Genomic DNA, 27,190 nt, shown 5'->3' with positions numbered 1-27,190 from the left:
ACTTATATTTACATTTTTCAAATTAAATTGCACATTGCCCAGGTTTGACATCTTTAGCAATGCCACACACGCACGCCTTCATAACAGATTAAAACTTTTGATATCAAACATCGTTATGACAAACATACATTAATGGCAAATCATGTTTGTCATTATTTTCTTTTTTTTTAATGATGTGTTTCGTCGACTTCATTATAGAATATATTCGATACGCTAGAGAGCACTTCACAACCTTATAATTGTAAACGTTAGAGAGGAAAATAGAAAAGAAATTGGTCTAGAAATTTGCAACATAATTATAACTATTCACACACACAAACACACATAAACATACATATATACCCACTGATACATACATACATATATACATACTATATGCATTTTGTAATACATTGGGCATTCCTATTGATTCCTGCATAATTCGAATTGACTCCCTACAAGTTATTGTACTAACTCTTTATCCGCTTAAACCAGTTACTTGGGTAACTGAGGGATTCACGGCGCTTTCAAAACTGTCACAGTAAAGGTTGTTCACAATTGTCTTATTAAATTTTATTTTATTAAGAACTGAATTCATCTCACTCCAGTTATATTTCGGTAGGCTTAGATAAACTTTACCTTCTAATATTAGATCGTCTTTCCTTTTATAGGCTTCCCTCGAATTAATTTCTAATTAGTGAATACTTTTCGTTCTACATTCTGTCACGTAGCCACTTATTATAAAAGCTGATAGGTCTAACATTCGACACTCACTTTCTCTCCACAATCTATGACGGACGGCCAGTCGCTCTATTCCTATATATATACTGGAAGATTTTTATCTTTTGGGACTTTGTAGATATTATATCTACACCATTATGACGCCGGAGCTTTTAACTTTGATTGTATAATCTTCAAGGATCAAACCCAAGCCCGCTGTCAAAGGACTACACAATAACTTCTTACCAATTGCCTGGAAGTGGAATTTTACGAGTCCAATCCTGTTATCAGAGGAATAGATCATCCAAGCCCATCAACTGCCTGGAAACGTAAACTTATGAACCTGACATATTATCATAAGTTACGTAAAATATTCATATCTCTATTTGTAACTGCCACGATCACTGTTTATCTCTTTTAATTAAATTTCATCATTATTTTTATTTCATTGTAAACAAATCGTTAATTGTTTTTCATTTATAGTTAACTAGTAAATTCTGGGGCCTCATTCTACATATATCTTTATGCATAGTCGAGTAGCTCTTTACTCACTTGAGACCATGACATTTTGGAGGGGACACATACAAAGAATTGAATTTATTTAGTTACTTATATCTATTTCATCTAACTTTAAAGTTTAAATTGTAAAGCTCTTAATTGCCCCACTTGATCATATTTTAATTGAACTCCCTATTTACAGGATTCATTTTTTTTTTCTTTTTCATTTCTTCATTTAAATGGAATAGCAATTTATCCATTCATTCTTTCATTCAAATTGAATAGCATTTTATTGATTCATTCCTTCATTCATTTATTCATTTATAAATTATTCATTCATTCATTGTTCATTCATTTATTCATTCATTCATTCATTCATTAATTCATCCATTCATTCGTTTATTCACTCATTTATCCAATCATTCATTCATTTATTCCTCCCTTCATTCTTTCATTCATACATTATCCATTCATTCATTCATTTATTCACTCAGTTTTTCATTCATTCATTCATTCCTTGTCCACTTTGTTATTATATCACTCATTTCATTTTGTTGTTTGCCTCATTCATGAATTGTTTTCAATATGTTCACATTCCATAACGATTCATTCACCTATCATCCAATCACTCAGTGTTGTGAACACATTTTGTAACTATTGTAAATCTTACGATATTTTATTGTTTTGTATTTCAGACATCACTGTTAAACACTCTTCAATGCCTAATTACAATTGTTGAACAACCATTGAACAAGAGAGAGGTCCCAGCCACGAACTGAGTTGGTAAATATATCCTTCATCATTCTCTTTTACATGAGTTGGGCATCACATAGTAACTATAGACATCGTGATTTGTTTTGCATAGTGATTTGTTTTAAATACATTTTTGGCATACTACTGTTACCGAAAACCACTTATATATTATGTTCTGAAAAGTGAGTCTTTAAAAACTAAATAATAATAAAAGGAGTCTACTAGCCGTCGTGTTATATTTAGTGATAGATAACTTGGGATTATTTTGGCATCCTATTATTGTTATCACACTCTAGTATATTAGCGTCATTGCGAATAATTGTACACAAACTAACGACGAGTCACACACATTGGTGATACATTTTTCGTAGTAACATAGTTTAGAGTACACGCGATTGACACATTGTTATGGACTCAAGTCATAACTCCGCATTGTATTGACACATTGCTTTATAAGATATAACGATAAAAGGCATCAAATTCAACATACATAATAAGTTGAAATAAGAGAGAGAGATTTCTAAAAATAGAACAGTTCATTCCAGTAAGTGTAAATAAATAAAACAGTCAGTAACAGTATCCTGTCAATATATATATATATAAAACATCGTAACTAATTTAATGCAAAAATGGAAGCATATAAAAGATACTTAAGTCTCGCAAAGGACTTAGAAATACCCCAGGAAAGAATATTTTTATGGTGCGAAGAGAAAATAAAAGAAGAAAAAGAAGAAAGAATTCGTAGAGAAGAAAATGAAGAAAGAATTCGTAGAGAAGAAAATGAAGAAAGAATTCGTAGAGAAGAAAAAGAACACGAAGAAAGAATTCGTAGAGAAGAAAATGAAGAAAGAATTCGTAGAGAAGAAAACGAAGAAAGAATACGCAGAGAAGAACGAGAAGAAAGAGCCCAAGAAAGGGAACTAAAAAGACAAATAGCTTTAGCAGAAGAAGAAACCAAAAGGACCCAAATGATGCTGGAAATTGAAAAAACAAAAACCGGTCATGAAAGAAAACATAATAATAGTGATGAATTTTTCGTGAAACTTCCACGCATGCCAACATACGATGAACGCTCAGACTGTCTAGAATCCTTCTTACACCGATTCGAAGTTCAGGCTAAAGGTTATCATTGGCCAGAAAGCAAATGGGCCACAGCCTTGATTAACTGCTTATCTGGAGAACCGCTAAAAGTTTTCTATACCTTAACAACTGAAGATGCAGATGACTATGGAAAAATTAAAGACGCTCTACTAAAAAGATTTAGATTAACGGAAGATGGTTACCAGGAAAGGTTTCACACTGCAAAACCGGAAAGTGGAGAAGACTTTAATACATTCGTGAACCGAATTACTCAATTTCTAAATCGGTGGCTTAAGTTGGCAAACGTAAAACAAGACGACTTTGCAGGCCTTTACTATCTCACGCTGAAGAATCGAATCTATCAAGCTTGCAACCCAGATTTAGTCGCATTCTTTAAAGAGAGAAAGCCAGAAAACTTGGACAAATTAAAAATCTACGCAGAAAACTTTAACAGCGCATATCCATTGACACCCCTTAGCAGAACATTGAAGGAACCATACTACGCTGCTGCTGCTCAGAGTCCAAGTACACCTAAAGTTCAGTACTCAAATAGAACGAGCCGATCAATCACTCGGAACACGCAAGTGAAACAAGATGATCATAGTAACAAACCATGGAACAAACAGTTCAATAGAGACCATAGCCGATCCTATCAAAACAAAACAAGAAATAGCACTGACAATAATACTGAGTATAAGAAAACCAACAAACCTATAATTAAATGTCAATATTGTGGAATGAAAGGCCACACAGCAGACAAATGTTACAAAATTGTGGGATATCCAAAAGAAACTGCAAATGCATCACTCCAAACAAGTGTAAACAATCAGACACGAGTAATGTCAGGAGAAAATATAAATGTGTATTGCGTGAAAGGTATGTCACTTTTAACACAAACTCACAAATCAGGATCGCTATTTTTTTGTGAAGGCAAAGCTAATGGAACTGATTGCAAAATACTGAGAGACACAGGATGCAGTACAGTAGAATAAAAGCATCTTTGATCAATGACGAAGACAAAACTGGAAAAACGGTACAATGCATCACATTCAGTGGCACAGTCGAAACCTTTGAAACAGCTAACGTGTACATAGAAACCCCATACTATACAGGAATAGTGGAATGCTGTATACTTCCCAACCCCGTCGCTGATGTTATTGTTGGCAATATAAAAGGTCTTAAAGACAACCCAACAGATGTAAAAGAATGGTCATTAACCCAAGAAACAGCTTGTCTAGCAGAAACAAGAAAGATGACTAAGACAACAGAGAAGCCAATGACTATTTCTCTAGAACCACAACAATTTGACAGGAACACATTCATTGAAGAACAGAAAAAGGACCCGACTTTAACATCATATTTCAATATCGCAAACAAAGGGACGAAATCAAAAGTTGAATACATCATTGAAAAAGATATTCTGTTCAGGTTACATAGGAAAAGAAACAAAATAGCTAAACAACTGGTCACGCCGAGTATTTACAGAAACAAAATCCTTGGAATAGCGCACGATTCAATAACTTCTGGACATCTTGGGAGCTCTTCCACATTGAAGAGAATATCCGAGAATTTCACATGGCCTGGAATTACTAAAGACGTCCGAGAATATGTGAAATCGTGTGACACATGCCAAAGAAGAGTCGCAAAAGGCAGAATACCGAGATTGCCATTAGAGACAACCCCAGTTATTGAAAAAGTTTTTCAAAAAGTTGCAATTGACATTATAGGCCCTTTAACAAAATCAGATAGAAACCATACACACATACTAACACTAGTCGATTACGCAACCAGGTGGCCAGAAGCGATAGCGTTGAAATCAACTACATCGGATCACATAGCTGAAGCATTGATGACAATTTTTACTAGAATAGGCATACCAAATGAGATACTGTCGGACAATGGACCCCAATTTACATCACATATGATGCATGAAACCATGAAACTCATGGGAATCCAACACTCATTCACAACTCCCTACCACCCCCAAGCAAATGGTCTTTGTCAAAGATTTAATGGCACTCTAAAGAATATGTTAAGAAAAGTGTCAGCAGAAAAACCAGATGATTGGGACAGATACTTACCAGCAATCCTATTTGCATATAGAGAAATACCCCAAGAATCTACAGGCTACTCCCCATTTGAGTTGATGTATGGACGATCACCTCGCGGCCCGATCAATATAGTAGCCGACATTTGTAAAGGGAATGAGGAGGACAATAACGAAATTATGTTTGCTTACGAATATGTAAGAAACCTGAAAGACAGAATAGAGGACACATGTAAGCTAGCACAGGAATCCGTCACTAAAAAAGCAGAGAAATACAAGGAATACTCCGATCGAAAAAGCAAGTCAAGAAAATTTGAGATTGGTGACATAGTACTAATACTCTTACCCGATGACTCGAGTAAACTTTTAGCTACATGGAAAGGACCATTCAAAATAACAGCAGTAAAATCTAATGTTAATTACGAGATTAAAATTAACAACACAACAAAGACATTCCATGCAAATATGCTAAAAAAGTATTTTGATAGAGACACAGTGTCGCAACCTATGTTTACTAATATCGAAGCTTCAAATGCAGGATTAATCATACCGTTGGTCATGGGACACAGACACCCGAGACAGAAAAACAAACAAAAATCGCACAATTGCAACCACCTAAGACTAAAAAAGAAGTACGCAAAGTACTTGGGCTCCTAAATTTTTACAGGAAATACATTTACAACTTCGCGCACATCGCGACACCGCTAACAAATCTGACAAAGAATGGGTCACCGAACAAAATTGTTTGGACAGAAGTGTGTCAGAATAGCTTTAACCAATTAAAGGCATTACTCTGTTCAGAACCAATTCTTAAATTACCCGACATATCAAAAGAATTTGTTGTAAGAACTGACGCGTCTGATAAGGGCATCGCAGGTGTACTATTACAGGAACATGAGGGAACTCTAATGCCTTGCTTATATGCAAGCAGAAAATTATTGGACAGAGAATCACGAAACTCTGTAATAGAGCGTGAAGGACTGGCCATCGTCTTTGCTTTAAAGACATTCAGCAGATATCTACTGCTAAAAGAGTTTGTGGTCGAAACGGACCATAAACCACTCACGTACATAAGAAATAACAAAATGAATAATAGTAGAGTACTAAGGTGCAGTCTATTTTTGCAAAATTACACTTTCAGCATCTCTCACATACCAGGCTGTGAAAATATTCACGCCGACCTACTTTCTCGATTAGTGTAATGACGTGAGAAGGGTATAACTTAACCTCTCATGCATACTGTTAGTTACCTCGAAAATTATGCCAAATCAGAACGCACAATTTCGATAATTTTATTTGTAAACATGATAACCCAACTTAATGTAACATTGAGTATTGTTTGGATATATATACCATACCCATTCATGATTTGGGAAATCTTCTCTTTATCTATTATTGTTATGAATTTTCACTCATTTATGATTAATAATTGAAATGTCAATATTCCATTTACATTTTCATTCATTTCATTCAGTAAATTACTTAAATCATGCTTCATTGCCATCACTATTGTTTATCACAATTATTTGTAATCACATTGCCATCATGTTGTTCATCACAATGATTTGTAATCACAATCTTTCATTGTTATTGTCACCCATTCATATACCTACGTTAATATAAACATTTCCATGTCTAGTGAATAAATAATTTAATTGTAGCACAAATCATAACAATGGATTAATGCTAGAGTATCATGATAGTAAATTTACTTCCGTTTGTAAAATCTATCTTTCCCATAATGGTTAAAGAGTATATTTTAAACGTGGGTGGGGGGTGTCACAGTAAAGGTTGTTCACAATTATCTTATTAAATTTTATTTTATTAAGAACTGAATTCATCTCACTCCAGTTATATTTCGGTAGGCTTAGATAAACTTTACCTTCTAATATTAGATCGTCTTTCCTTTTATATCCTTCCCTCGAATTAATTTCTAATTAGTGAATACTTTTCGTTCTACATTCTGTCACGTAGCCACTTATTATAAAAGCTGATAGGTCTAACATTCGACACTCACTTTCTCTCCACAATCTATGACGGACGGCCAGTCGCTCTATTCCTATATATATACTGGAAGATTTTTATCTTTTGGGACTTTGTAGATATTATATCTACACCATTATGACGCCGGAGCTTTTAACTTTGATTGTATAATCTTCAAGGATCAAACCCAAGCCCGCTGTCAAAGGACTACACAATAACTTCTTACCAATTGCCTGGAAGTGGAATTTTACGAGTCCAATCCTGTTATCAGAGGAATAGATCATCCAAGCCCATCAACTGCCTGGAAACGTAAACTTATGAACCTGACATATTATCATAAGTTACGTAAAATATTCATATCTCTATTTGTAACTGCCACGATCACTGTTTATCTCTTTTAATTAAATTTCATCAATTTTTTATTTCATTGTAAACAAATCGTTAATTGTTTTTCATTTATAGTAACTAGTAAATTCTGGGGCCTCATTCTACATATATCTTTATGCATAGTCGAGTAGCTCTTTACTCACTTGAGACCATGACAAAAACAATAAGGTCATTTCAGCGCCAGTATAAAGGAAGAAACTGAGACAATTCAAAGCTCGTAAGGAAAAGGAAGACAAAGGGCAATGGTTCAAATAGAGAACATATGTAGATTCCAAGAGCACACTATCAGTGAACTTAGTTTGAGATCACTTAAAAGACTCACCCAGACACAAGCACAAGGATCCCACTCACTAAAAGGAAAACACTCAAATGTTTATAAATTATAATCAAAACAAAATATGATATATTTTAGTTTATTTAGATAAGAATTACACGTTTTCAAGTTTTCGGTTTATCCAGGTGAGCACACACATAACATTATCCTTTCTTCAAAGAAGTGAAATGGAATGGAAAGGAGGGAGAAGATTGGGGGCGGGGGGGGGGGGGGGGAGGGAGGGAGAGAGACAACATAGATTTTGTATCGTCAGTAAAATACAGCACGTAAGAATGACATCCCTGAGCAAGGTTATAACTTTACGTTTAATATCTTATTTCAGGAACACCAAACTACAATGATATTTAGTTTTCAACTAATAACTATACTATGTCATAAATATCAAACATTGAGATGAGATCCAATCTAGAAAACCCCTCAAACTAACTGATATTCACACTGCTATTTACAATTAGGAAGTTCATAAAATGTAGCTTTTTCAAAGGTTTGTTATGGGTTAATCTTTATAGGTCGAATAATCCTACTTTCCGCTCATTTCAGTCGATCACCGAATGAAAGTGATGAGACAGGCGTGTAGATATCCTACTTATAAATTTTGAACTACCAAATAATATATAATTATATATATATATATATATTATATATATATATATATATATATATATATATATATTATATATATTATATATATAATAAACATTGTTTAGAATGGCAGGAAACTTTTATACCTGACTTTTACCTGACTCAATAATTGTGAAATTTTAATGAAAATGATATACTCGAAAAGAAGTTGTACAAAATGCAATTTCAGCTACAGCTGCCAGATTTTATTTATCACGAATATCACACACACACACACACACACAATATATATATATACACACACACACACATATATATATATATATATATATATAATATATATTATTAATATATATATAACATTTAATATATCATTACACCTACAGATCTGTTTCTTGTCACTGGGACAATCTACGGGAAGTGTGTGTAATCGTTATATATATATATATATATATATATATATATATATATATATATATATATATATATAAATAATATAATTCTCTACAAAAAAAAAAACAACAATTTTTTATCCCATTTGATTCTGGTTTCATTATTTGTCTTTTTTTTATTTAAGAACAGGCAACTTGATCGGAGTGAAGTTCTATTCAGCTGTATCCAATTCATTATAATGCATTATAAGGGTAACAGTTAGTGAAATCACAGTTCATGTTAAACCCAGACGGCAATATGGCACCCAGGCAACATTGGAGTTTCTTGTCATAAGACAGCGTCTTCGTCGACAATTTGGATACTGGCGGGAGTGGATGAAGGGCTGTGGTCCAAGATTGTGTGGAATCGGATCTCAGTCTGGCCTGATGGCTTGGACGCCGTGCACTTGACGGCTCGGGGTTCTTGCACGGACGATGACCAACTCCGGCTGATCAATGGAGATAATCGGAAATCGCTTAAGCTAGGTGATCGACTTTCTGGTTGGTAGAATGAGCTCCTGTGAATTATAAAGAAATGTAGGGATTAAGTTCAACTCTTTTATGAACAAAAATAGAGCTGTTTAAATAAATTAATTTTAAAAATTCCTATTAATTAATCGGTAAGGGGAAAGTTTTCTTTAGGATCTATTCCAAAGGAAGACTGGAATAACCCAGGCGTCAGCCGCAGTGCAGAGCCGCAAAGTGAGCTAAGGCTAGGTGACTTGCTCAAGGCCACACAGCGTGACGGATACGAAGCAAAGACCATACCACTGAGCCACGTTATTCTATGACAAGAACAGCTTAGTGTTGTTTATGATGAGACTGAATTATGAATTGTGGCCTTTAAAGTTCAGAAGCTGCTTGAAAATATTGCAGGTCTAATAACCAAATTTAATTATGGGCCAGTTTTGACATTTCTGTAATGGAAAAAATTGTGTGTTGGTATGAAAGTATTTCCATAGATTTGTAAATAAGAATATATAGTTCTGGACTGGTGAAAATAAAACAATCTGAAACAAACAACATTTTTTCTTCAGTGATTCCACCAATTATCTTTTATTTTATTGGTATATAAAACTACATCATCTGGAACAACTCTCACCACCTTTCCGGGTTAAAAATTTTGGAAGGGAGGTAGAAAAGTTAAAAGATAAGGAGAAAAACTGCATTTCAACATTACTAGTATCCAACTAGTATTAGAAGTAGTAGTAGTATTAGGAATTGTGGTGGTGGTGGTGGTGGTGGTGGTAGTAATAGTAGCAATAGTAGTTACTTACTTACTGTTAATGCTGATGTCATCCTTTTAATGTTTTTTTTTTTACATCTCTCCCTCACCTTATACTAGCACTACCTTCTACGCTGGATCACCACGTTGACGTCGTGTGGAAGCCTAAGTACCTCAATGACCCAAAGGGCGCAACCAACCTAGATGCAATCCTGTTGGAACGGCCGATGGAGAGATGAAAGCTAAGAGTGGTCCAAAATCGGTATCCGGACTGAGACACTGTCCCACTCCCGGATGCACACCTCCAAATCATGAAGAACACCAGACGACGGTATCACGCTGGCTCGGTCGTCGCCCAGCATAAAAAGGACTGCTCATCCGTTGCCAAGAACCCAGTGGATGCGAAAAATAAGCGAGGTTCTTCACCAAATAATGCAATACCAATCGGCACTCAGATCAACATAATATCTCTGAATGTAGAAGGTCTTTCAATGCCCAAATGCGAATACCTCGCAAGCTCCTTGATAAACATAATGCTGACTTATTATTCCTACAAGAGACGCACATAGGTCCTGCTGCCGCACCATCACGATACTCCATCGCAAACTATACGTTGGTCGCAAAACTCGAACATGAAAAATATGGCACCATGATTTATGCCAAAAGACCATCTCTGGTCACCGTACTTGACTCAACCATTACCCAAGACAATATACATACGACTATAATCAAAATGGAAAATACCACTCTGATGAACATATACAAACACCTCTCACCGATTGGCCAACACCCCCACTCCCAACCCTTTCTCATCCAGCCATTATAACAGGCGACTTCAACAACCAGCATACAGATTGGGGATACAGGAGTAACAATAAAAATGGTGAAACGATCTCATCTTGGACAAATAAGAACAACCTCGAACTCAAATACAGTCCACTAGAAAAAGGGACTTTCTCCTCAGCCAGATGGCAAACAGATTATACCCCTGACCTTGTATTTGTCACTAGAGACGGAAACCATAGACCCCTGGAAGTAAAAAGACAGATACTTAACAACTTTCCAAAAAGCCAACACAGACCTGTCCTCGTGAAAATTGGAATAACAATACCAATGTCAGCATCCCTGCCTAAATCAAGATGGAACTTCCAAAAGGCAAAATGGAATGAATTTACTACGTACATTGAAAACATATGTAGGAGAATTCCAGCAAAGCAGGAAAACATCGACAGGTTTACAAAACTCATTCTAAAAAGTTCAAAATTGTACACACCAAGGGGCCATAGAACTAGGTGTATCCCATGCTGGTCTAAGAAAAGCCAAGAATTCTTAGAAGAATATGAAAAAACTCAAGATCAAAATGTTGCCGATGAGCTCCTAATTTCACTTGAAGAAGGAAGAAGACAAAAATGGATGGAAATGACAGAAAACTTCGACTTTGGTAGATCGAGCAGACATGCCTGGAACCTTTTGAATAAACTCAATCCAGATAAGCCAAAGTCAAACCCCAGTGCATCACCCATAAGCGTGGAAAAAATAGCGCAACAAATAAAACAACGAAGCACGCACACTCCAAATCATAAATTCGAACGTGACATTAGACATAAATACCAAGAAATATACAACAGTCTACCAGAATATAGCTTTTCAGCCTTACCAATATCGACAGCTGAAACAGAAACTGCCATAAAACAAATGAAAGCAGGAAAGGCAGCCGGTGTAGACGGAGTGTACCCGGACATGATAAAGAAATCGGGGCCAAATGCTATCAACTGGCTCTCGTCTGCATTTTCTGAGATAATTGAAACAACCAACTATCCCTCTAACTGGAAACAAGCAAAGGTCTTAGCCATCCTGAAACCAAACAAACCAGCTGAAGATCCAGCCAGCTACCGACCAATATCCCTTCTCTGCTGCTTCTTTAAACTGTTAGAGAGAATAATTAATGTTCACAAGACTATCTCCTAAATTTGACAACAGCATCCCACCAGAACAAGCAGGCTTCAGACCAAACAGAGATACTACAGAACAAGTGCTGGCACTGACATCCTACATAGAAACAGGATTTGAACAGAAAATGAAGACAGGGGCTGTATTTATCGATCTCTCAGCTGCATATGATACTGTTTGGCACACAGGTCTCATGTTTAAACTGTCAAAAATCATAGACTGTAGAAAAACACTAAAACTGCTGAACAAAATGGCCGGAAAAAGAAGCGTCTCTGTATGCCTAGGTAATAACACCAGCAAATCTAGGATGATTAGGAATGGCGTCCCACAGGGATCAGTCCTCGCCCCGAGCCTCTTCAACATCTACATCAGCGACCTTCCTGAAACAAGATCCATGAAGTTTGGATATGCAGACGACATAGCCACTGCCTTTAAGTAAAAAAAAACAAACAAACAAGAAATACAATCAGTACTTAGTCAAGATTCAGACACTCTACACCAATACTTCAAAACATGGTTCCTGAAGATGAACACTACAAAAACAGTGTCAACTATGTTCCACCTCAACAATGCAAAATCAAAGGACCAACTTAAAGTAACTACAAATGACACCATTCTACCCTATGATGCAAACCCAAAATACCTAGGGGTCACTCTGGATAAGTCACTGACCTATAAACACCATCTGGAGAGCACTGCACATAAACTACAACGACGAAACAACATTATACGGAAACTCGCTGGTACATCCTGGGGAGCCCCTGCAAAAGTCCTAAGAACATCATCACTAGCCCTATGCTATAGCGTCACTGAATACTGTGCCCCGGTTTGGACTCGCAGTGCCCATGTACATAAAGTGGACACTACTTAATGATACTATGAGAACCAACTCGGGAGCCCTAAAATCCACGCCAATAGCATGGCTACCAACCTTAAGCGACATTGCTAACCCTCACCTCCGTAGAGAAGAAGCAACACAAAAACAACATGAGCTCCTTGACACCATCTCATACACAACACCGCTCAAACAAGCCACGGAAATGGCACCGAAAACCTCACGCCTTAAATCAAGGAAACCTTTTTATGGCTCAAAATTAGAAGATTTCGATATCGCCGAGACCTGGAGAAAGGAATGGACTGACTGCCCGCCAAAGGGTAGCGCAATAATCAACGACCCCTCTATCCAACCACTGCCGGGATTCCACGAACTGACAAGAAAGCAGTGGGTACATGCAAACAGGATCAGATCCCAACACGGCAGGACAGCGACAAACCTGTTCCGCTGGGCTACCGAGATTCGCCCAAGTGCACAGCATGTGGTGGTGCCAAACAAGATATGGACCACTTGGTCCTGCACTGCCCGTCCACAGCCGTGCCAGGGGGCTATGATACCGTCCATCAAGGAGGACAAAAATACCTGGACTGGAGTGAAACGGTTCACTTGGAGGTGTAACCATAAGAAACTACTAATAGCACTACTACTACTACTACGACTACTACTACTACTACTACTACTACTACTACTACTACTACTACTACTACTACTACTTCTACTACTACTACTACTACTACTACTACTACTACTACTACTACTACTACTATTATTATTATTTATATACTATACTACTACTACTACTACTACTACTACTACTACTACTACTACTACCACTACTACTACTACTACTACTACTACTACTACTACTACTACTACTACTACTACTACTACTAATACTACTACTTCTGCTGCTACTATTTGTCATATTGTCAACATTCTAAAACCTGGGACCTCGCAAGCTTCAAGGTTTAAGAGATTTTGGCAAGATGAGGGTCATTAATTATATCGATAGATATTTGAGTGACGAGATTTCTTGCCAAATGTTTAAATGCTAGTCTTTCTAACTAGAATATTTCAGTCAACTGGTTAATTGTGCTTTGAATCTAATCCATCATTCTATATACAGTTTTACAGTTTTATACTTTGTATTTCTATTCATGTCACAGGAGGACATAGGTATTGCGCTACAGTGGTCCATCAGAGCCATTAGCAGACTCATGGAGTCGGAGTTTATCCCAGTTTATATAGCGTGAAACTGACAATAGCAAATGCTTACAACCATTTAAACACGACGCTAGTTTATCGCAAAGTACTTTCCGCCATATCTATCAAACTCAGATTCACACTGCTGGGTGTACAGGGGATTCAGGAAAAAATCTGTGATACAGACCCATAACCACCATCCCAGACTTTACAAATGTTGCGTCTATCTTCATTACTGAAGCTGCGACAGTATGAATTGGATTGGATTGGATGTGCAGCGATTAGAGACTAATACATTATAGGGTAAGTTGCTATTGACGATATGCGTTTAGGTAAAATACTCACAACTTCCACCAGCCGAATATAACGTACGAACACACAAAACTATGTGTAACCTTGAACGTTTATAGATAGAACGAAGATGACGTCATCCAGATATTTGTTATTGTTTTTGCCACACACGTTTATGAGTAATTCTCACTAAACCGTATTAACTAGACTATAAAAGTTCATGGATACACATAGTTTTGTGTGTCGGTCCGTTATACTTCAGGATGGCAATGTTGTGAACTTCTTAGCCAAGCGCATACTATCTATAGTCTATATAATTTAGTGAGAACTAATCATATAAATGGCTGTCTAAAAACAACAACAAAGAGCTGAGTGACGTAATTGTATTCCTTTTATAGAACTGTCATTTCCTATATTATTATCATCTTAATTTGCGAAGTATAAAATTCTGGCAGAATGAAAAAATGTGTTTTATCAGTGTACGACATTATAAATGCCATCATTGTTATTGTGCTAGCGTGTAGTTAGAAAACTCATAACATCCGCCAGCCGGATATAACACGCAAAACAATGTGTAACCTTTATCGTTTATAGCCTGATTAATACAATTTAGTGAGAACTACTAATAAAAATGGCGGGCTAGAAACAATAACAATGAGGTGAGTGACGTCAATTTCATTCTATCTATTGATGTTATATCAACAACAACAAAAAATCCCTTTATTCATACCAAAGGGGAAATTTGCCTCTAGGGCCTATTCCATGGGAAGACTGGAATAAACAGGTGTCAGCCGTAGTGCAGCGCCGCAAATTGAGCTAGGGTGAGTTGACTTGCTCAAGATCACACATCGCAGCGGCGGGTGATCGAACTCGGTTCCTTTCGGGGTACGAAGCAAAGACCGTACTGATGCCCCACCATCAGCCATCATCAATAGATGTCACACGATATCGTATCGTACAGTATTCAAACTGAGGCTTTAAAAATAAAATGAACAATAACTAAATGTAAAATCAAAACATAGCGAAAAGATTTAGAATGTATAAAATGTTAACCATCGCTTCAATAAAACAATGTGTTGTATGATATGTCGGTGGGAACCGAATATTGAAAAATGGTTTGAAATTAAATTATCAAATCCACACTGTTGCAGATTCGGTAATGAAGATAGACGCAACATTTGTATTGTGTGGGACGTGTACTTGTTTGCAGGTCTTATAACACAAATTATTATGGTCTCATTGTTGTAATGGAAATACTCTCAAATCACCACAAAATATTATCCATTGCAACAATGTTAAATCAAGCCCATGATTCAGTTCCGTTATCAGACCTGCTAATTAATATATGCACTTCAGTTATGACTCTGTAACACAATAATTATGTCCTCCAGTGACATAAATGGTATTACAATGTATAAAACTGTAAAATTGTAAGTATTCAAAATACAGAAATTTAGTTTTTCGCTACCATGTTCATTTGCCTCAATAAAAAATTAACTCTAAACCTAAGTCTAATATTTCAATGTTTCACCATCATAATGACCTCCACTTAATACTGGTTAGAGAGGATAGGTGGCAAATGTGATCAGGGTATTAATTCTCTTTCTCACCTATGCTCGAATTGAGGCGAAGGCCTGTCAAACCGGAAAGCCCTTCCTTCCAAGTTAGGCGATCGAGTTTCCATCATCTTCCATCTTCGGTAGTCATGGAAACTGGGAGAACGCTTGCTTTGGGCAACACTCTCGTTGTAACGTTGGAATTCTGGGGTACCCGGCGTTCTATTTTCTGGTTGGTTGTCAAAAATAAATAAGTAGATAAATACATAAATACGCAAAAACAAAATCAAATAAATAGATACATAAAATCTTTAATGAGTAGGAACAAGCAATAACAACGCCGCACTTAAAACCCAGAGAGAGAAAATTACAAGAAACTGAGTGATAGTAGCTGCAAAAGTGAAAAAGAAAGAAATGTGAATTTGGTGGTAGGAGAGTAAAGAATGACTATTTAACGGTTGATCTTCGTCAGCAAGAACATATCACTTCAGCTCACTACTATTTCTTGTATAGTTCATGGATAAATTATGCAGAAGGTGATGATGTTGTACTCTTAAAATAATTTCACTGGCTTATCTCAAAAACAAGAAGGTTAAACACTTTCGAAAATTAAATTTAAGCTCTTATTAACATCATTGACCTTACACTTCCAATTGTGTATTGAACATAGACCGTTAATTGTTTTATATTTTAATAAGGTCACATTTGACGCCTAACAAACATTATTTTCATGTATTGGAATAAAAAGTTTAATGATATTGTCATACATTTGATATGACATCAGCACATCATAATCGTCAGGTCAGGACCTGGACCATCCAATCGTTCCCGCCCTCCTCGCCCCCACCCAATCTCATCACTTATCGTCAAACCCTATCATTGACTGTTTTTAACTCTACTAGTACTACTAGTAGTAGTAGCGTATGGTTACACCTCCAAATTATGTTTGTCGATCAGGCCATCAGGCCATCTCCGACTTCAAAGATTGTTCCATACCCCCCTTCTAATTTTGTTACTGGGCATTGCAGGACCAGATGATCGATGGTTTGACGTGCCCCTTTGTAGTATTGGCAGATTAGTGAGTCAATGAGTCTCCATCGATAGAGGCTTTCTTTGCTGCGACCATGGTTAGTTCTTAGTTGGTTCGCGGTGACCCAGTGTTTTCTTTTTGCTGTTTTAAAGTCAGGAAGGCGCAGAGTGGGGTTGGTAATGTATTGTCCAGTTTTTGACAGGTGTTTAACTCTACTGATCCGTTTTATTGTAAAATACAATAATTCCACCTCCTCGTCCGTTGTTCCCAGGTACTGATCTGGATTAATACTCATCTGGTGTCATGGCGGTGATTAGGCGTTTATCTCCAGTCTCATATAGCCATGTCTTTGTTAAAAATAAAAAGGTCAGGTTGATTTTGTGATAAAAGGTCGTGTATGTCTGTCACAGTAAAGGTTGTTCACAATTATCTTATTAAATTTTATTTTATTAAGAACTAAATTCATCTCACTCCAGTTATATTTCGGTAGGCTTAGATAAACTTTACCTTCTAATATTAGATCGTCTTTCCTTTTATAGCCTTCCCTCGAATTAATTTCTAATTAGTGAATACTTTTCGTTCTACATTCTGTCACGTAGCCACTTATTATAAAAGCTGATAGGTCTAACACTCTACACTCACTTTCTCTCCACAATCTATGCCGGACGGCCAGTCGCTCTATTCCTATATATATACTGGAAGATTTTTATCTTTTGGGACTTTGTAGATATTATATCTACACCATTAAGACGCCGGAGCTTTTAACTTTGATTGTATAATCTTCAAGGATCAAACCCGAGCCCGCTGTCAAGGATTACATATTAACCCATTACCAATTGCCTGGAAGTGGAATTTTACGAGTCCAATCCTGTTATCAGAGGAATAGATCATCCAAGCCCATCAACTGCCTGGAAACGTAAACTTATGAACCTGACATATTATCATAAGTTACGTAAAATATTCATATCTCTATTTGTAATTGCCACGATCACTGTTTATCTCTTTTAATTAAATTTCATCATTATTTTATTTCATTGTAAACAAATCGTTAATCGTTTTTCATTTATAGTAACTAGTAAATTCTGGGGCCTCATTCTACATATATCTTTATGCATAGTCGAGTAGCTCTTTACTCACTTGAGACCATGACATTATGGAGGGGACACATATAAAGAATTGAATTTATTTAGTTACTTATATCTATTTCATCTAACTTTAAAGTTTAAATTGTAAAACTCTTAATTGCCCCACTTGATCATATTTTAATTGAACTCCCTATTTACAGGATTAATTATTTTTTCTTTTTCATTTCTTCATTTAAATGGAATAGCAATTTATCCATTCATTCTTTCATTCAAATTGAATAGCATTTTATTGATTCATTCCTTCATTCATTTATTCATTTATAAATCATTCATTCATTCATTGTTCATTTATTTATTTATTCATTCATTCATTCATTCATTCATCCATTCATTCGTTTATTCACTCATTTATCCAATCATTCATACATTTATTCCTCCCTTCATTCTTTCATTCATGCATTATCCATTCATTCATTCATCTATTCACTCAGTTTTTCATTCATTCCTTGTCCACTTTGTTATTATATCACTCATTTCATTTTGTTGTTTGCCTCATTCATGAATTGTTTTCAATATGTTTACATTCCATAACGATTCATTCACCTATCATCCAATCACTCAATGTTGTGAACACATTTTGTAACTATTGTAAATCTTACGATATTTTATTGTTTTGTATTTCAGACATCACTGTTAAACACTCTTCAATGCCTAATTACAATTGTTAAACAACCATTGAACAAGAGAGAGGTCCGAGCCACGAACTGAGTTGGTAAATATATCCTTCATTATTCTCTTTTACATGAGTTGGGCATCACATAGTAACTATAGACATCGTGATTTGTTTTGCATAGTGATTTGTTTTAAATGCATTTTTGGCATATTACTGTTACCGAAAACCACTTATATATTATGTTCTGAAAAGTGAGTCTTTAAAAAACTAAATAATAATAAAAGGAGTCTACTAGCCGTCGTGTTATATTTAGTGATAGATAACTTGGGATTATTTTGGCATCCTATTATTGTTATCACACTCTAGTATATTAGCGTCATTGCGAATAATTGTACACAAACTAACGACGAGTCACACACATTGGTGATACATTTTTCGTAGTAAAATAGTTTAGAGTACACGCGATTGACACATTGTTATTGACACAAGTCATAATAACTCCGCATTGTATTGACACATTGCTTTATAAGATATAACGATAAAAGGCATCAAATTCAACATACATAATAGGTTGAAATAAGAGAGAGAGATTTCTAAAAATAGAACAGTTCATTCCAGTAAGTGTAAATAAATAAAACAGTCAGTAACAGTATCCTGTCAATATAATATATATAAAACATCGTAACTAATTTATTGCAAAAATGGAAGCATATAAAAGATACTTAAGTCTCGCAAAGGACTTAGAAATACCCCAGGAAAGGATATTTTTATGGTGCGAAGAGAAAATAAAAGAAGAAAAAGAAGAAAGAATTCGTAGAGAAGAAAATGAAGAAAGAATTCGTAGAGAAGAAAATGAAGAAAGAATTCGTAGAGAAGAAAATGAAGAAAGAATTCGTAGAGAAGAAAATGAAGAAAGAATTCGTAGAGAAGAAAATGAAGAAAGAATTCGTAGAGAAGAAAAAGAACACGAAGAAAGAATTCGTAGAGAAGAAAATGAAGAAAGAATTCGGAGAGAAGAAAAAGAACACGAAGAAAGAATACGTAGAGAAGAACGAGAAGAAAGAGTCCAAGAAAGGGAACTAAAAAGACAAATAGCTTTAGCAGAAGAAGAAACCAAAAGGACCCAAATGATGCTGGAAATTGAAAAAACAAAAACCGGTCATGAAAGAAAACATAATAATAGTGATGAATTTTTCGTGAAACTTCCACGCATGCCAACATACGATGAACGCTCAGACTGTCTAGAATCCTTCTTACACCGATTCGAAGTTCAGGCTAAAGGTTATCGTTGGCCAGAAAGCAAATGGGCCACAGCCTTGATTAACTGCTTATCTGGAGAACCGCTAAAAGTTTTCTATACCTTAACAACTGAAGATGCAGATGACTATGGAAAAATTAAAGACGCTCTACTAAAAAGATTTAGATTAACGGAAGATGGTTACCAGGAAAGGTTTCACACTGCAAAACCGGAAAGTGGAGAAGACTTTAATACATTCGTGAACCGAATTACTCAATTTCTAAATCGGTGGCTTGAGTTGGCAAACGTAAAACAAGACGACTTTGCAGGCCTTTACTATCTCACGCTGAAGAATCGAATCTATCAAGCTTGCAACCCAGATTTAGTCGCATTCTTTAAAGAGAGAAAGCCAGAAAACTTGGACAAATTAAAAATCTACGCAGAAAACTTTAACAGCGCACATCCATTGACACCCCTTAGCAGAACATTGAAGGAACCATACTACGCTGCTGCTGCTCAGAGTCCAGGTACACCTAAAGTTCAGTACTCAAATAGAACGAGCCGATCAATCACTCGGAACACGCAAGTGAAACAAGATGATCATAGTAACAAACCATGGAACAAACAGTTCAATAGAGACCATAGCCGACCCTATCAAAACAAAACAAGAAATAGCACTGACAATAATACTGAGTATAAGAAAACCAACAAACCTATAATTAAATGTCAATATTGTGGAATGAAAGGCCACACAGCAGACAAATGTTACAAAATCGTGGGATATCCGAAAGAAACTGCAAATGCATCACTCCAAACCAGTGTAAATAATCAGACACGAGTAATGTCAGGAGAAAATATAAATGTGTATTGCGTGAAAGATATGTCACTTTTAACACAAACTCACAAGTCAGGATCGCTATTTTTTTTGTGAAGGCAAAGCTAATGGAACTGATTGCAAAATATTGAGAGACACAGGATGCAGTACAGTAGGAATAAAAGCATCTTTGATCAATGACGAAGACAAAACTGGAAAAACGGTACAATGCATCACATTCAGTGGCACAGTAGAAACCTTTGAAACAGCTAATGTGTACATAGAAACCCCATACTATACAGGAATAGTGGAATGCTGTATACTTCCCAACCCCGTCGCTGATGTTATTGTTGGCAATATAAAAGGTCTTAAAGACAACCCAACAGATGTAAAAGAATGGTCATTAACCCAAGAAACAGCTTGTCTAGCAGAAACAAGAAAGATGACTAAGACAACAGAGAAGCCAATGACTATTTCTCTAGAACCACAACAATTTGACAGGAACACATTCATTGAAGAACAGAAAAAGGACCCGACTTTAACATCATATTTCAATATCGCAAACAAAGGGACGAAATCAAAAGTTGAATACATCATTGAAAAAGATATTCTGTTCAGGTTACATAGGAAAAGAAACAAAATAGCTAAACAACTGGTCACGCCGAGTATTTACAGAAACAAAATCCTTGGAATAGCGCACGATTCAATAACTTCTGGACATCTTGGGAGCTCTTCCACATTGAAGAGAATATCCGAGAATTTCACATGGCCTGGAATTACTAAAGACGTCCGAGAATATGTGAAATCGTGTGACACATGCCAAAGAAGAGTCGCAAAAGGCAGAATACCGAGATTGCCATTAGAGACAACCCCAGTTATTGAAAAAGTTTTTCAAAAAGTTGCAATTGACATTATAGGCCCTTTAACAAAATCAGATAGGAACCATACACACATACTAACACTAGTCGATTACGCAACCAGGTGGCCAGAAGCGATAGCATTGAAATCAACTACATCGGATCACATAGCTGAAGCATTGATGACAATTTTACTAGAATAGGCATACCAAATGAGATACTGTCGGACAATGGACCCCAATTTACATCACATATGATGCATGAAACCATGAAACTCATGGGAATCCAACACTCATTCACAACTCCCTACCACCCCCAAGCAAATGGTCTTTGTGAAAGATTTAATGGCACTCTAAAGAATATGTTAAGAAAAGTGTCAGCAGAAAAACCAGATGATTGGGACAGATACTTACCAGCAATCCTATTTGCATATAGAGAAATACCCCAAGAATCTACAGGCTACTCCCCATTTGAGTTGATGTATGGACGATCACCTCGCGGCCCGATCAATATAGTAGCCGACATTTGTAAAGGGAATGAGGAGGACAATAACGAAATTATGTTTGCTTACGAATATGTAAGAAACCTGAAAGACAGAATAGAGGACACATGTAAGCTAGCACAGGAATCCGTCACTAAAAAAGCAGAGAAATACAAGGAATACTCCGATCAAACAAGTCAAGATAATTTGAGATTGGTGACAAAGTACTAATACTCTTACCCGATGACTCGAGTAAACTTTTAGCTACATGGAAAGGACCATTCAAAATAACAGCAGTAAAATCTAATGTTAATTACGAGATTAAAATTAACAACACAACAAAGACATTCCATGCAAATATGCTAAAAAAGTATTTTGATAGAGACACAGTGTCGCAACCTATGTTTACTAATATCGAAGCTTCAAATGCAGGATTAATCATACCGTTGGTCATGGGACACAGACACCCGAGACAGAAAAAAACAAAAATCGCTCAATTGCAACCACCTAAGACAAAAAAAGAAGTACGCAAAGTACTTGGGCTCCTAAATTTTACAGGAAATACATTTACAACTTCGCGCACATCGCGACACCGCTAACAAATCTGACAAAGAATGGGTCACCGAACAAAATTGTTTGGACAGAAGTGTGTCAGAATAGCTTTAACCAATTAAAGGCATTACTATGTTCAGAACCAATTCTTAAATTACCCGACATATCAAAAGAATTTGTTGTAAGAACTGACGCGTCTGATAAGGGCATCGCAGGTGTACTATTACAGGAGCATGAGGGAACTCTAATGCCTTGCTTATATGCAAGCAGAAAATTATTGGACAGAGAATCACGATACTCTGTAATAGAGCGTGAAGGACTGGCCATCGTCTTTGCTTTAAAGACATTCAGCAGATATCTACTGCTAAAAGAGTTTGTGGTCGAAACGGACCATAAACCACTCACGTACATAAGAAATAACAAAATGAATAATAGAAGAGTACTAAGGTGGAGTCTATTTTTGCAAAATTACACTTTCAGTATCTCTCACATACCAGGCTGTGAAAATATTCACGCCGACCTACTTTCTCGATTAGTGTAATGACGTGAGAAGGGTATAACTTAACCTCTCATGCATACTGTTAGTTACCTTGAAAATTATGCCAAATCAGAACGCACAATTTCGATAATTTTATTTGTAAACATGATGACCCAACTTAATGTAACATTGAGTATTGTTTGGATATATATACCATACCCATTCATGATTTGGGAAATCTTCTCTTTATCTATTATTGTTATGAATTTTCACTCATTTATGATTAATAATTGAAATGTCAATATTCCATTTACATTTTCATTCATTTCATTCAGTAAATTACCTTCATATCATCGACTTAAATCATGCTTCATTGCCATCACTATTGTTTATCACAATGATTTGTAATCACATTGCCATCATGTTGTTCATCACAATGATTTGTAATCACAATCTTTCATTGTTATTGTCACCCATTCATATACCTACGTTAATATAAACATTTCCATGTCTAGTTAATAAATAATTTAATTGTAGCACAAATCATAACAATGGATTAATGCTAGAGTATCATGATAGTAAATTTACTTCCGTTTGTAAAATCTATCTTTCCCATAATGGTTAAAGAGTATATTTTAAACGTGGGTGGGGGGTGTCACAGTAAAGGTTGTTCACAATTATCTTATTAAATTTTATTTTATTAAGAACTAAATTCATCTCACTCCAGTTATATTTCGGTAGGCTTAGATAAACTTTACCTTCTAATATTAGATCGTCTTTCCTTTTATAGCCTTCCCTCGAATTAATTTCTAATTAGTGAATACTTTTCGTTCTACATTCTGTCACGTAGCCACTTATTATAAAAGCTGATAGGTCTAACACTCTACACTCACTTTCTCTCCACAATCTATGCCGGACGGCCAGTCGCTCTATTCCTATATATATACTGGAAGATTTTTATCTTTTGGGACTTTGTAGATATTATATCTACACCATTAAGACGCCGGAGCTTTTAACTTTGATTGTATAATCTTCAAGGATCAAACCCGAGCCCGCTGTCAAGGATTACATATTAACCCATTACCAATTGCCTGGAAGTGGAATTTTACGAGTCCAATCCTGTTATCAGAGGAATAGATCATCCAAGCCCATCAACTGCCTGGAAACGTAAACTTATGAACCTGACATATTATCATAAGTTACGTAAAATATTCATATCTCTATTTGTAATTGCCACGATCACTGTTTATCTCTTTTAATTAAATTTCATCATTATTTTATTTCATTGTAAACAAATCGTTAATCGTTTTTCATTTATAGTAACTAGTAAATTCTGGGGCCTCATTCTACATATATCTTTATGCATAGTCGAGTAGCTCTTTACTCACTTGAGACCATGACAATGTCCTCTGTTTTATTCCAAACAGAACAGATATTTGTGTATAACAGTTTTAAAACGGTCCGGCTGGTGTTCGGTGTTTTTTTTCTTCTGAATTGTGTTTAGGCAAAATGCAATTTAACTCTACTGATCCGTTTTATTGCACCTGGGACTTCGTTAAGCTGCGCACAAATAAGTGCACGTCTTAAGATATGGAGAAAGTTGCTACGATCATAGTATGGAATGTAATGTTGGATGGGCGAGTAGTCTCAACAATCTGGATCCAACGTGCTAAATTATGTTAATCGTTGAGACAGGTAACGCTAGGTGATCATAGAATGATAATGCACTAGATTGAAGAAAAGAATGTTGAAGCTCCATTTTGGGGAAATTGCTCGAAAAGAAAATATCAAAATATCAGTCTATGAAGTGTAGATGAACAAATATTTTTTTAAATGCTGTCCGTCTATATCAAGTATTACAACAATTGTACAAAAAAAAAGTTTTAACTTGTCTAGGCTTGTAACATTTTTCACTCGCACAATATAGGCCATCAAGTTTAGATAACTGTCTTATATATATATATATATATATATATATATATATATATATATATATATATATATATATATATATATATATTGTTAAGCGCCATGAAAACATCTCTTAATGATACCCAAGTGCTGCTAATTTATGTTGATGTTCTTCAATTGGAGGAAGCTAAAACAATAACAGATAGAATAAACAGATGGTGTTCTTGCCATATCCAACACGTCTTTAAGCTGATGTGGAAAATTAGATCGATTTCAATTGTCTCCATGGTAAGCAGAATCGTTTTGAAACAGAATTGCAGCAATTTAACGGAGCACAAATGGTTGAAAAGGTTTAGGAACTTTGAGGAGGCATTCATCAACATCCAGACGAGGCAGCTCTATGGGCAAGTCAAACTTCAATGAATAGATCACACAATATTTAGCAGATACAAGGAAGAAAGACTCAGAACTGTTACACATGTACATTGAAGTCACAGTTTGACTCCCGCCATTAACAAGGAAAGGCAGATATAAATCTCTTGACTTACCGGGCAACGGATATCCAGCTAACGGGGTTCCACAATCACTGCTGACACTGTAAGGCACGCCGGAACTGCTGTCGCTAGTCCGAGGATACTTAGCCCCTCTGTCGACTTCATCTTGGGAAGGACTGGGACAAAAATCTTGAGGTAGAAAAACAGAGTCTTCATTGTTACCGACGTTTGTTACCGGTTTTTCGGGCGTTTCCACGCAACCTTTCCCAGCAGCCTTGCCCTTCTTTCCTTTCTTTCGCTCTTTTCGTAGTTTTTCTTTGGTTTGAAGAACATCTTGTACTTCTTTTCTATTAGCAAAGTCTGTTAGTGTGTTTAGTATTTTCTCTCTTCTGTTAGATTTTCTCAAAGATGCCATTTCCTAAAACAAACGAATATCAAAAAGTGATTAATGCGACGATAGTGCATAAAAGTAACCATGAATAGCAATTTCAATGGCATCATACCATTTACACTTAATTCATTTTGAGGTGTCTTAACATCTTTTGAACAACAATTAATTGTCATTCGATGTACATTTCAGAATGTATAAGTCTTTCTCAATTATCACTTTAAAACAATCAGTTTTACTTAAATATATAGCACCAATTTGATAAATGAATTGTTTCTGTTTTAATTATATGTGTTGGTTTATGTCAATAATCAAATTCGGTTTGAATTTGTAAGTAGTTTAGAACTTGTTTTGGTGAGGTAAGTGCATTATAATAATAATAATAATAATAATAATAATAATAATAATAATAATATAATAATAATAATAATAATAATAATAATAATATTTATTATTATTATATTATTATTATTATTATTATTATTATTATTATTATTATTATTATTATTATTATTATTATTATTATTATTATTGTTATTATTATTATTATTATTATTATTATTATTATTATTATATTATTATTATTGTCATTACTATTATTATCATATTATTATCATTATTATTATTATTATTATTATTATATTATTATTATTATTATTATTATTATTATTATTATTATTATTATTATTATTATTATTTTATTATTATATTATATTATTTATTATTATTATTATTATTATTATATATATTATTATTATTTATTATTATTATTATTATTATTATTATTATATTATTATTATTATTATTATTATCATTATTATTATCAATATTATTATTATTATTATCATCATCATCATCATCATCATCATCATCATTTATGATTTTTATATTCCTCCATGTTTTGATTGTTCACCACCATCATGGTCTCGCGTATAGGACATAGAACACGCATTTAGCCTCGTTTTATTAAAGGCCTAAGATTTCCTTTTCTTTCTCAACTTGTTTTGATCTAGCATGGCGTGTGTGGATGAGCGTCTGTTAAATTATATTTTTTCCCATTTTAGAGTGATTTGTATGGCACGAATATTTTCACAACATTCTAGCATTTCGGGATAAATTGATTTGTGATTTCCAACAGGATTTAGCATAAAATGTGGAGAGGTGCTCAGTCGTAAATTGTAGAAGTGGATATCAACCCACTCCCGATAATCGATCGCCGGATGAACAGATTTCTGTTTATCGTTTTCCATCTGAGGATGGTTTTTACATTGGCCGAAAGAAAACGAAATGATTCGAACTGATGGAAGAGCTTTTCAACCTGATAATCCACCTTCTA

General features: G+C 35.3%; 2 protein-coding genes across 5 annotated transcripts in view; both read right to left on the bottom strand.

The window, feature by feature from the left end:
- Positions 1-27,190, bottom strand: part of LOC144981136 (carboxypeptidase B-like) — a 438,762-nt gene that overhangs the window by 56,474 nt on the left and 355,098 nt on the right. The window lies entirely within an intron of this gene.
- LOC144981165 (uncharacterized) overlaps positions 8,966-27,190 on the bottom strand; it is a 90,724-nt gene continuing 72,499 nt past the window's right edge. For both annotated transcript variants that reach the window (XM_078929323.1, XM_078929324.1), the window contains 3 exons: positions 25,521-25,884; positions 15,909-16,083; positions 8,966-9,312 (listed from right to left, as the gene is read on the bottom strand). In XM_078929323.1, coding sequence (XP_078785449.1) covers positions 9,084-9,312; positions 15,909-16,083; positions 25,521-25,884 — 768 coding nt within the window. In that variant the 3' untranslated portion in view covers positions 8,966-9,083. The remainder of the gene's footprint in view (positions 9,313-15,908; positions 16,084-25,520; positions 25,885-27,190) is intronic.

Source organism: Berghia stephanieae, chromosome 1, assembly GCF_034508935.2.
Source record: "Berghia stephanieae isolate SIO BIC M18660-M18661 chromosome 1, UCSD_Bste_1.3, whole genome shotgun sequence".
Classification (NCBI taxonomy): domain Eukaryota; kingdom Metazoa; phylum Mollusca; class Gastropoda; order Nudibranchia; family Aeolidiidae; genus Berghia; species Berghia stephanieae.
Note: the sequence above shows the minus strand (reverse complement) of the source record. Positions and strands in the feature narration are given on the sequence as shown.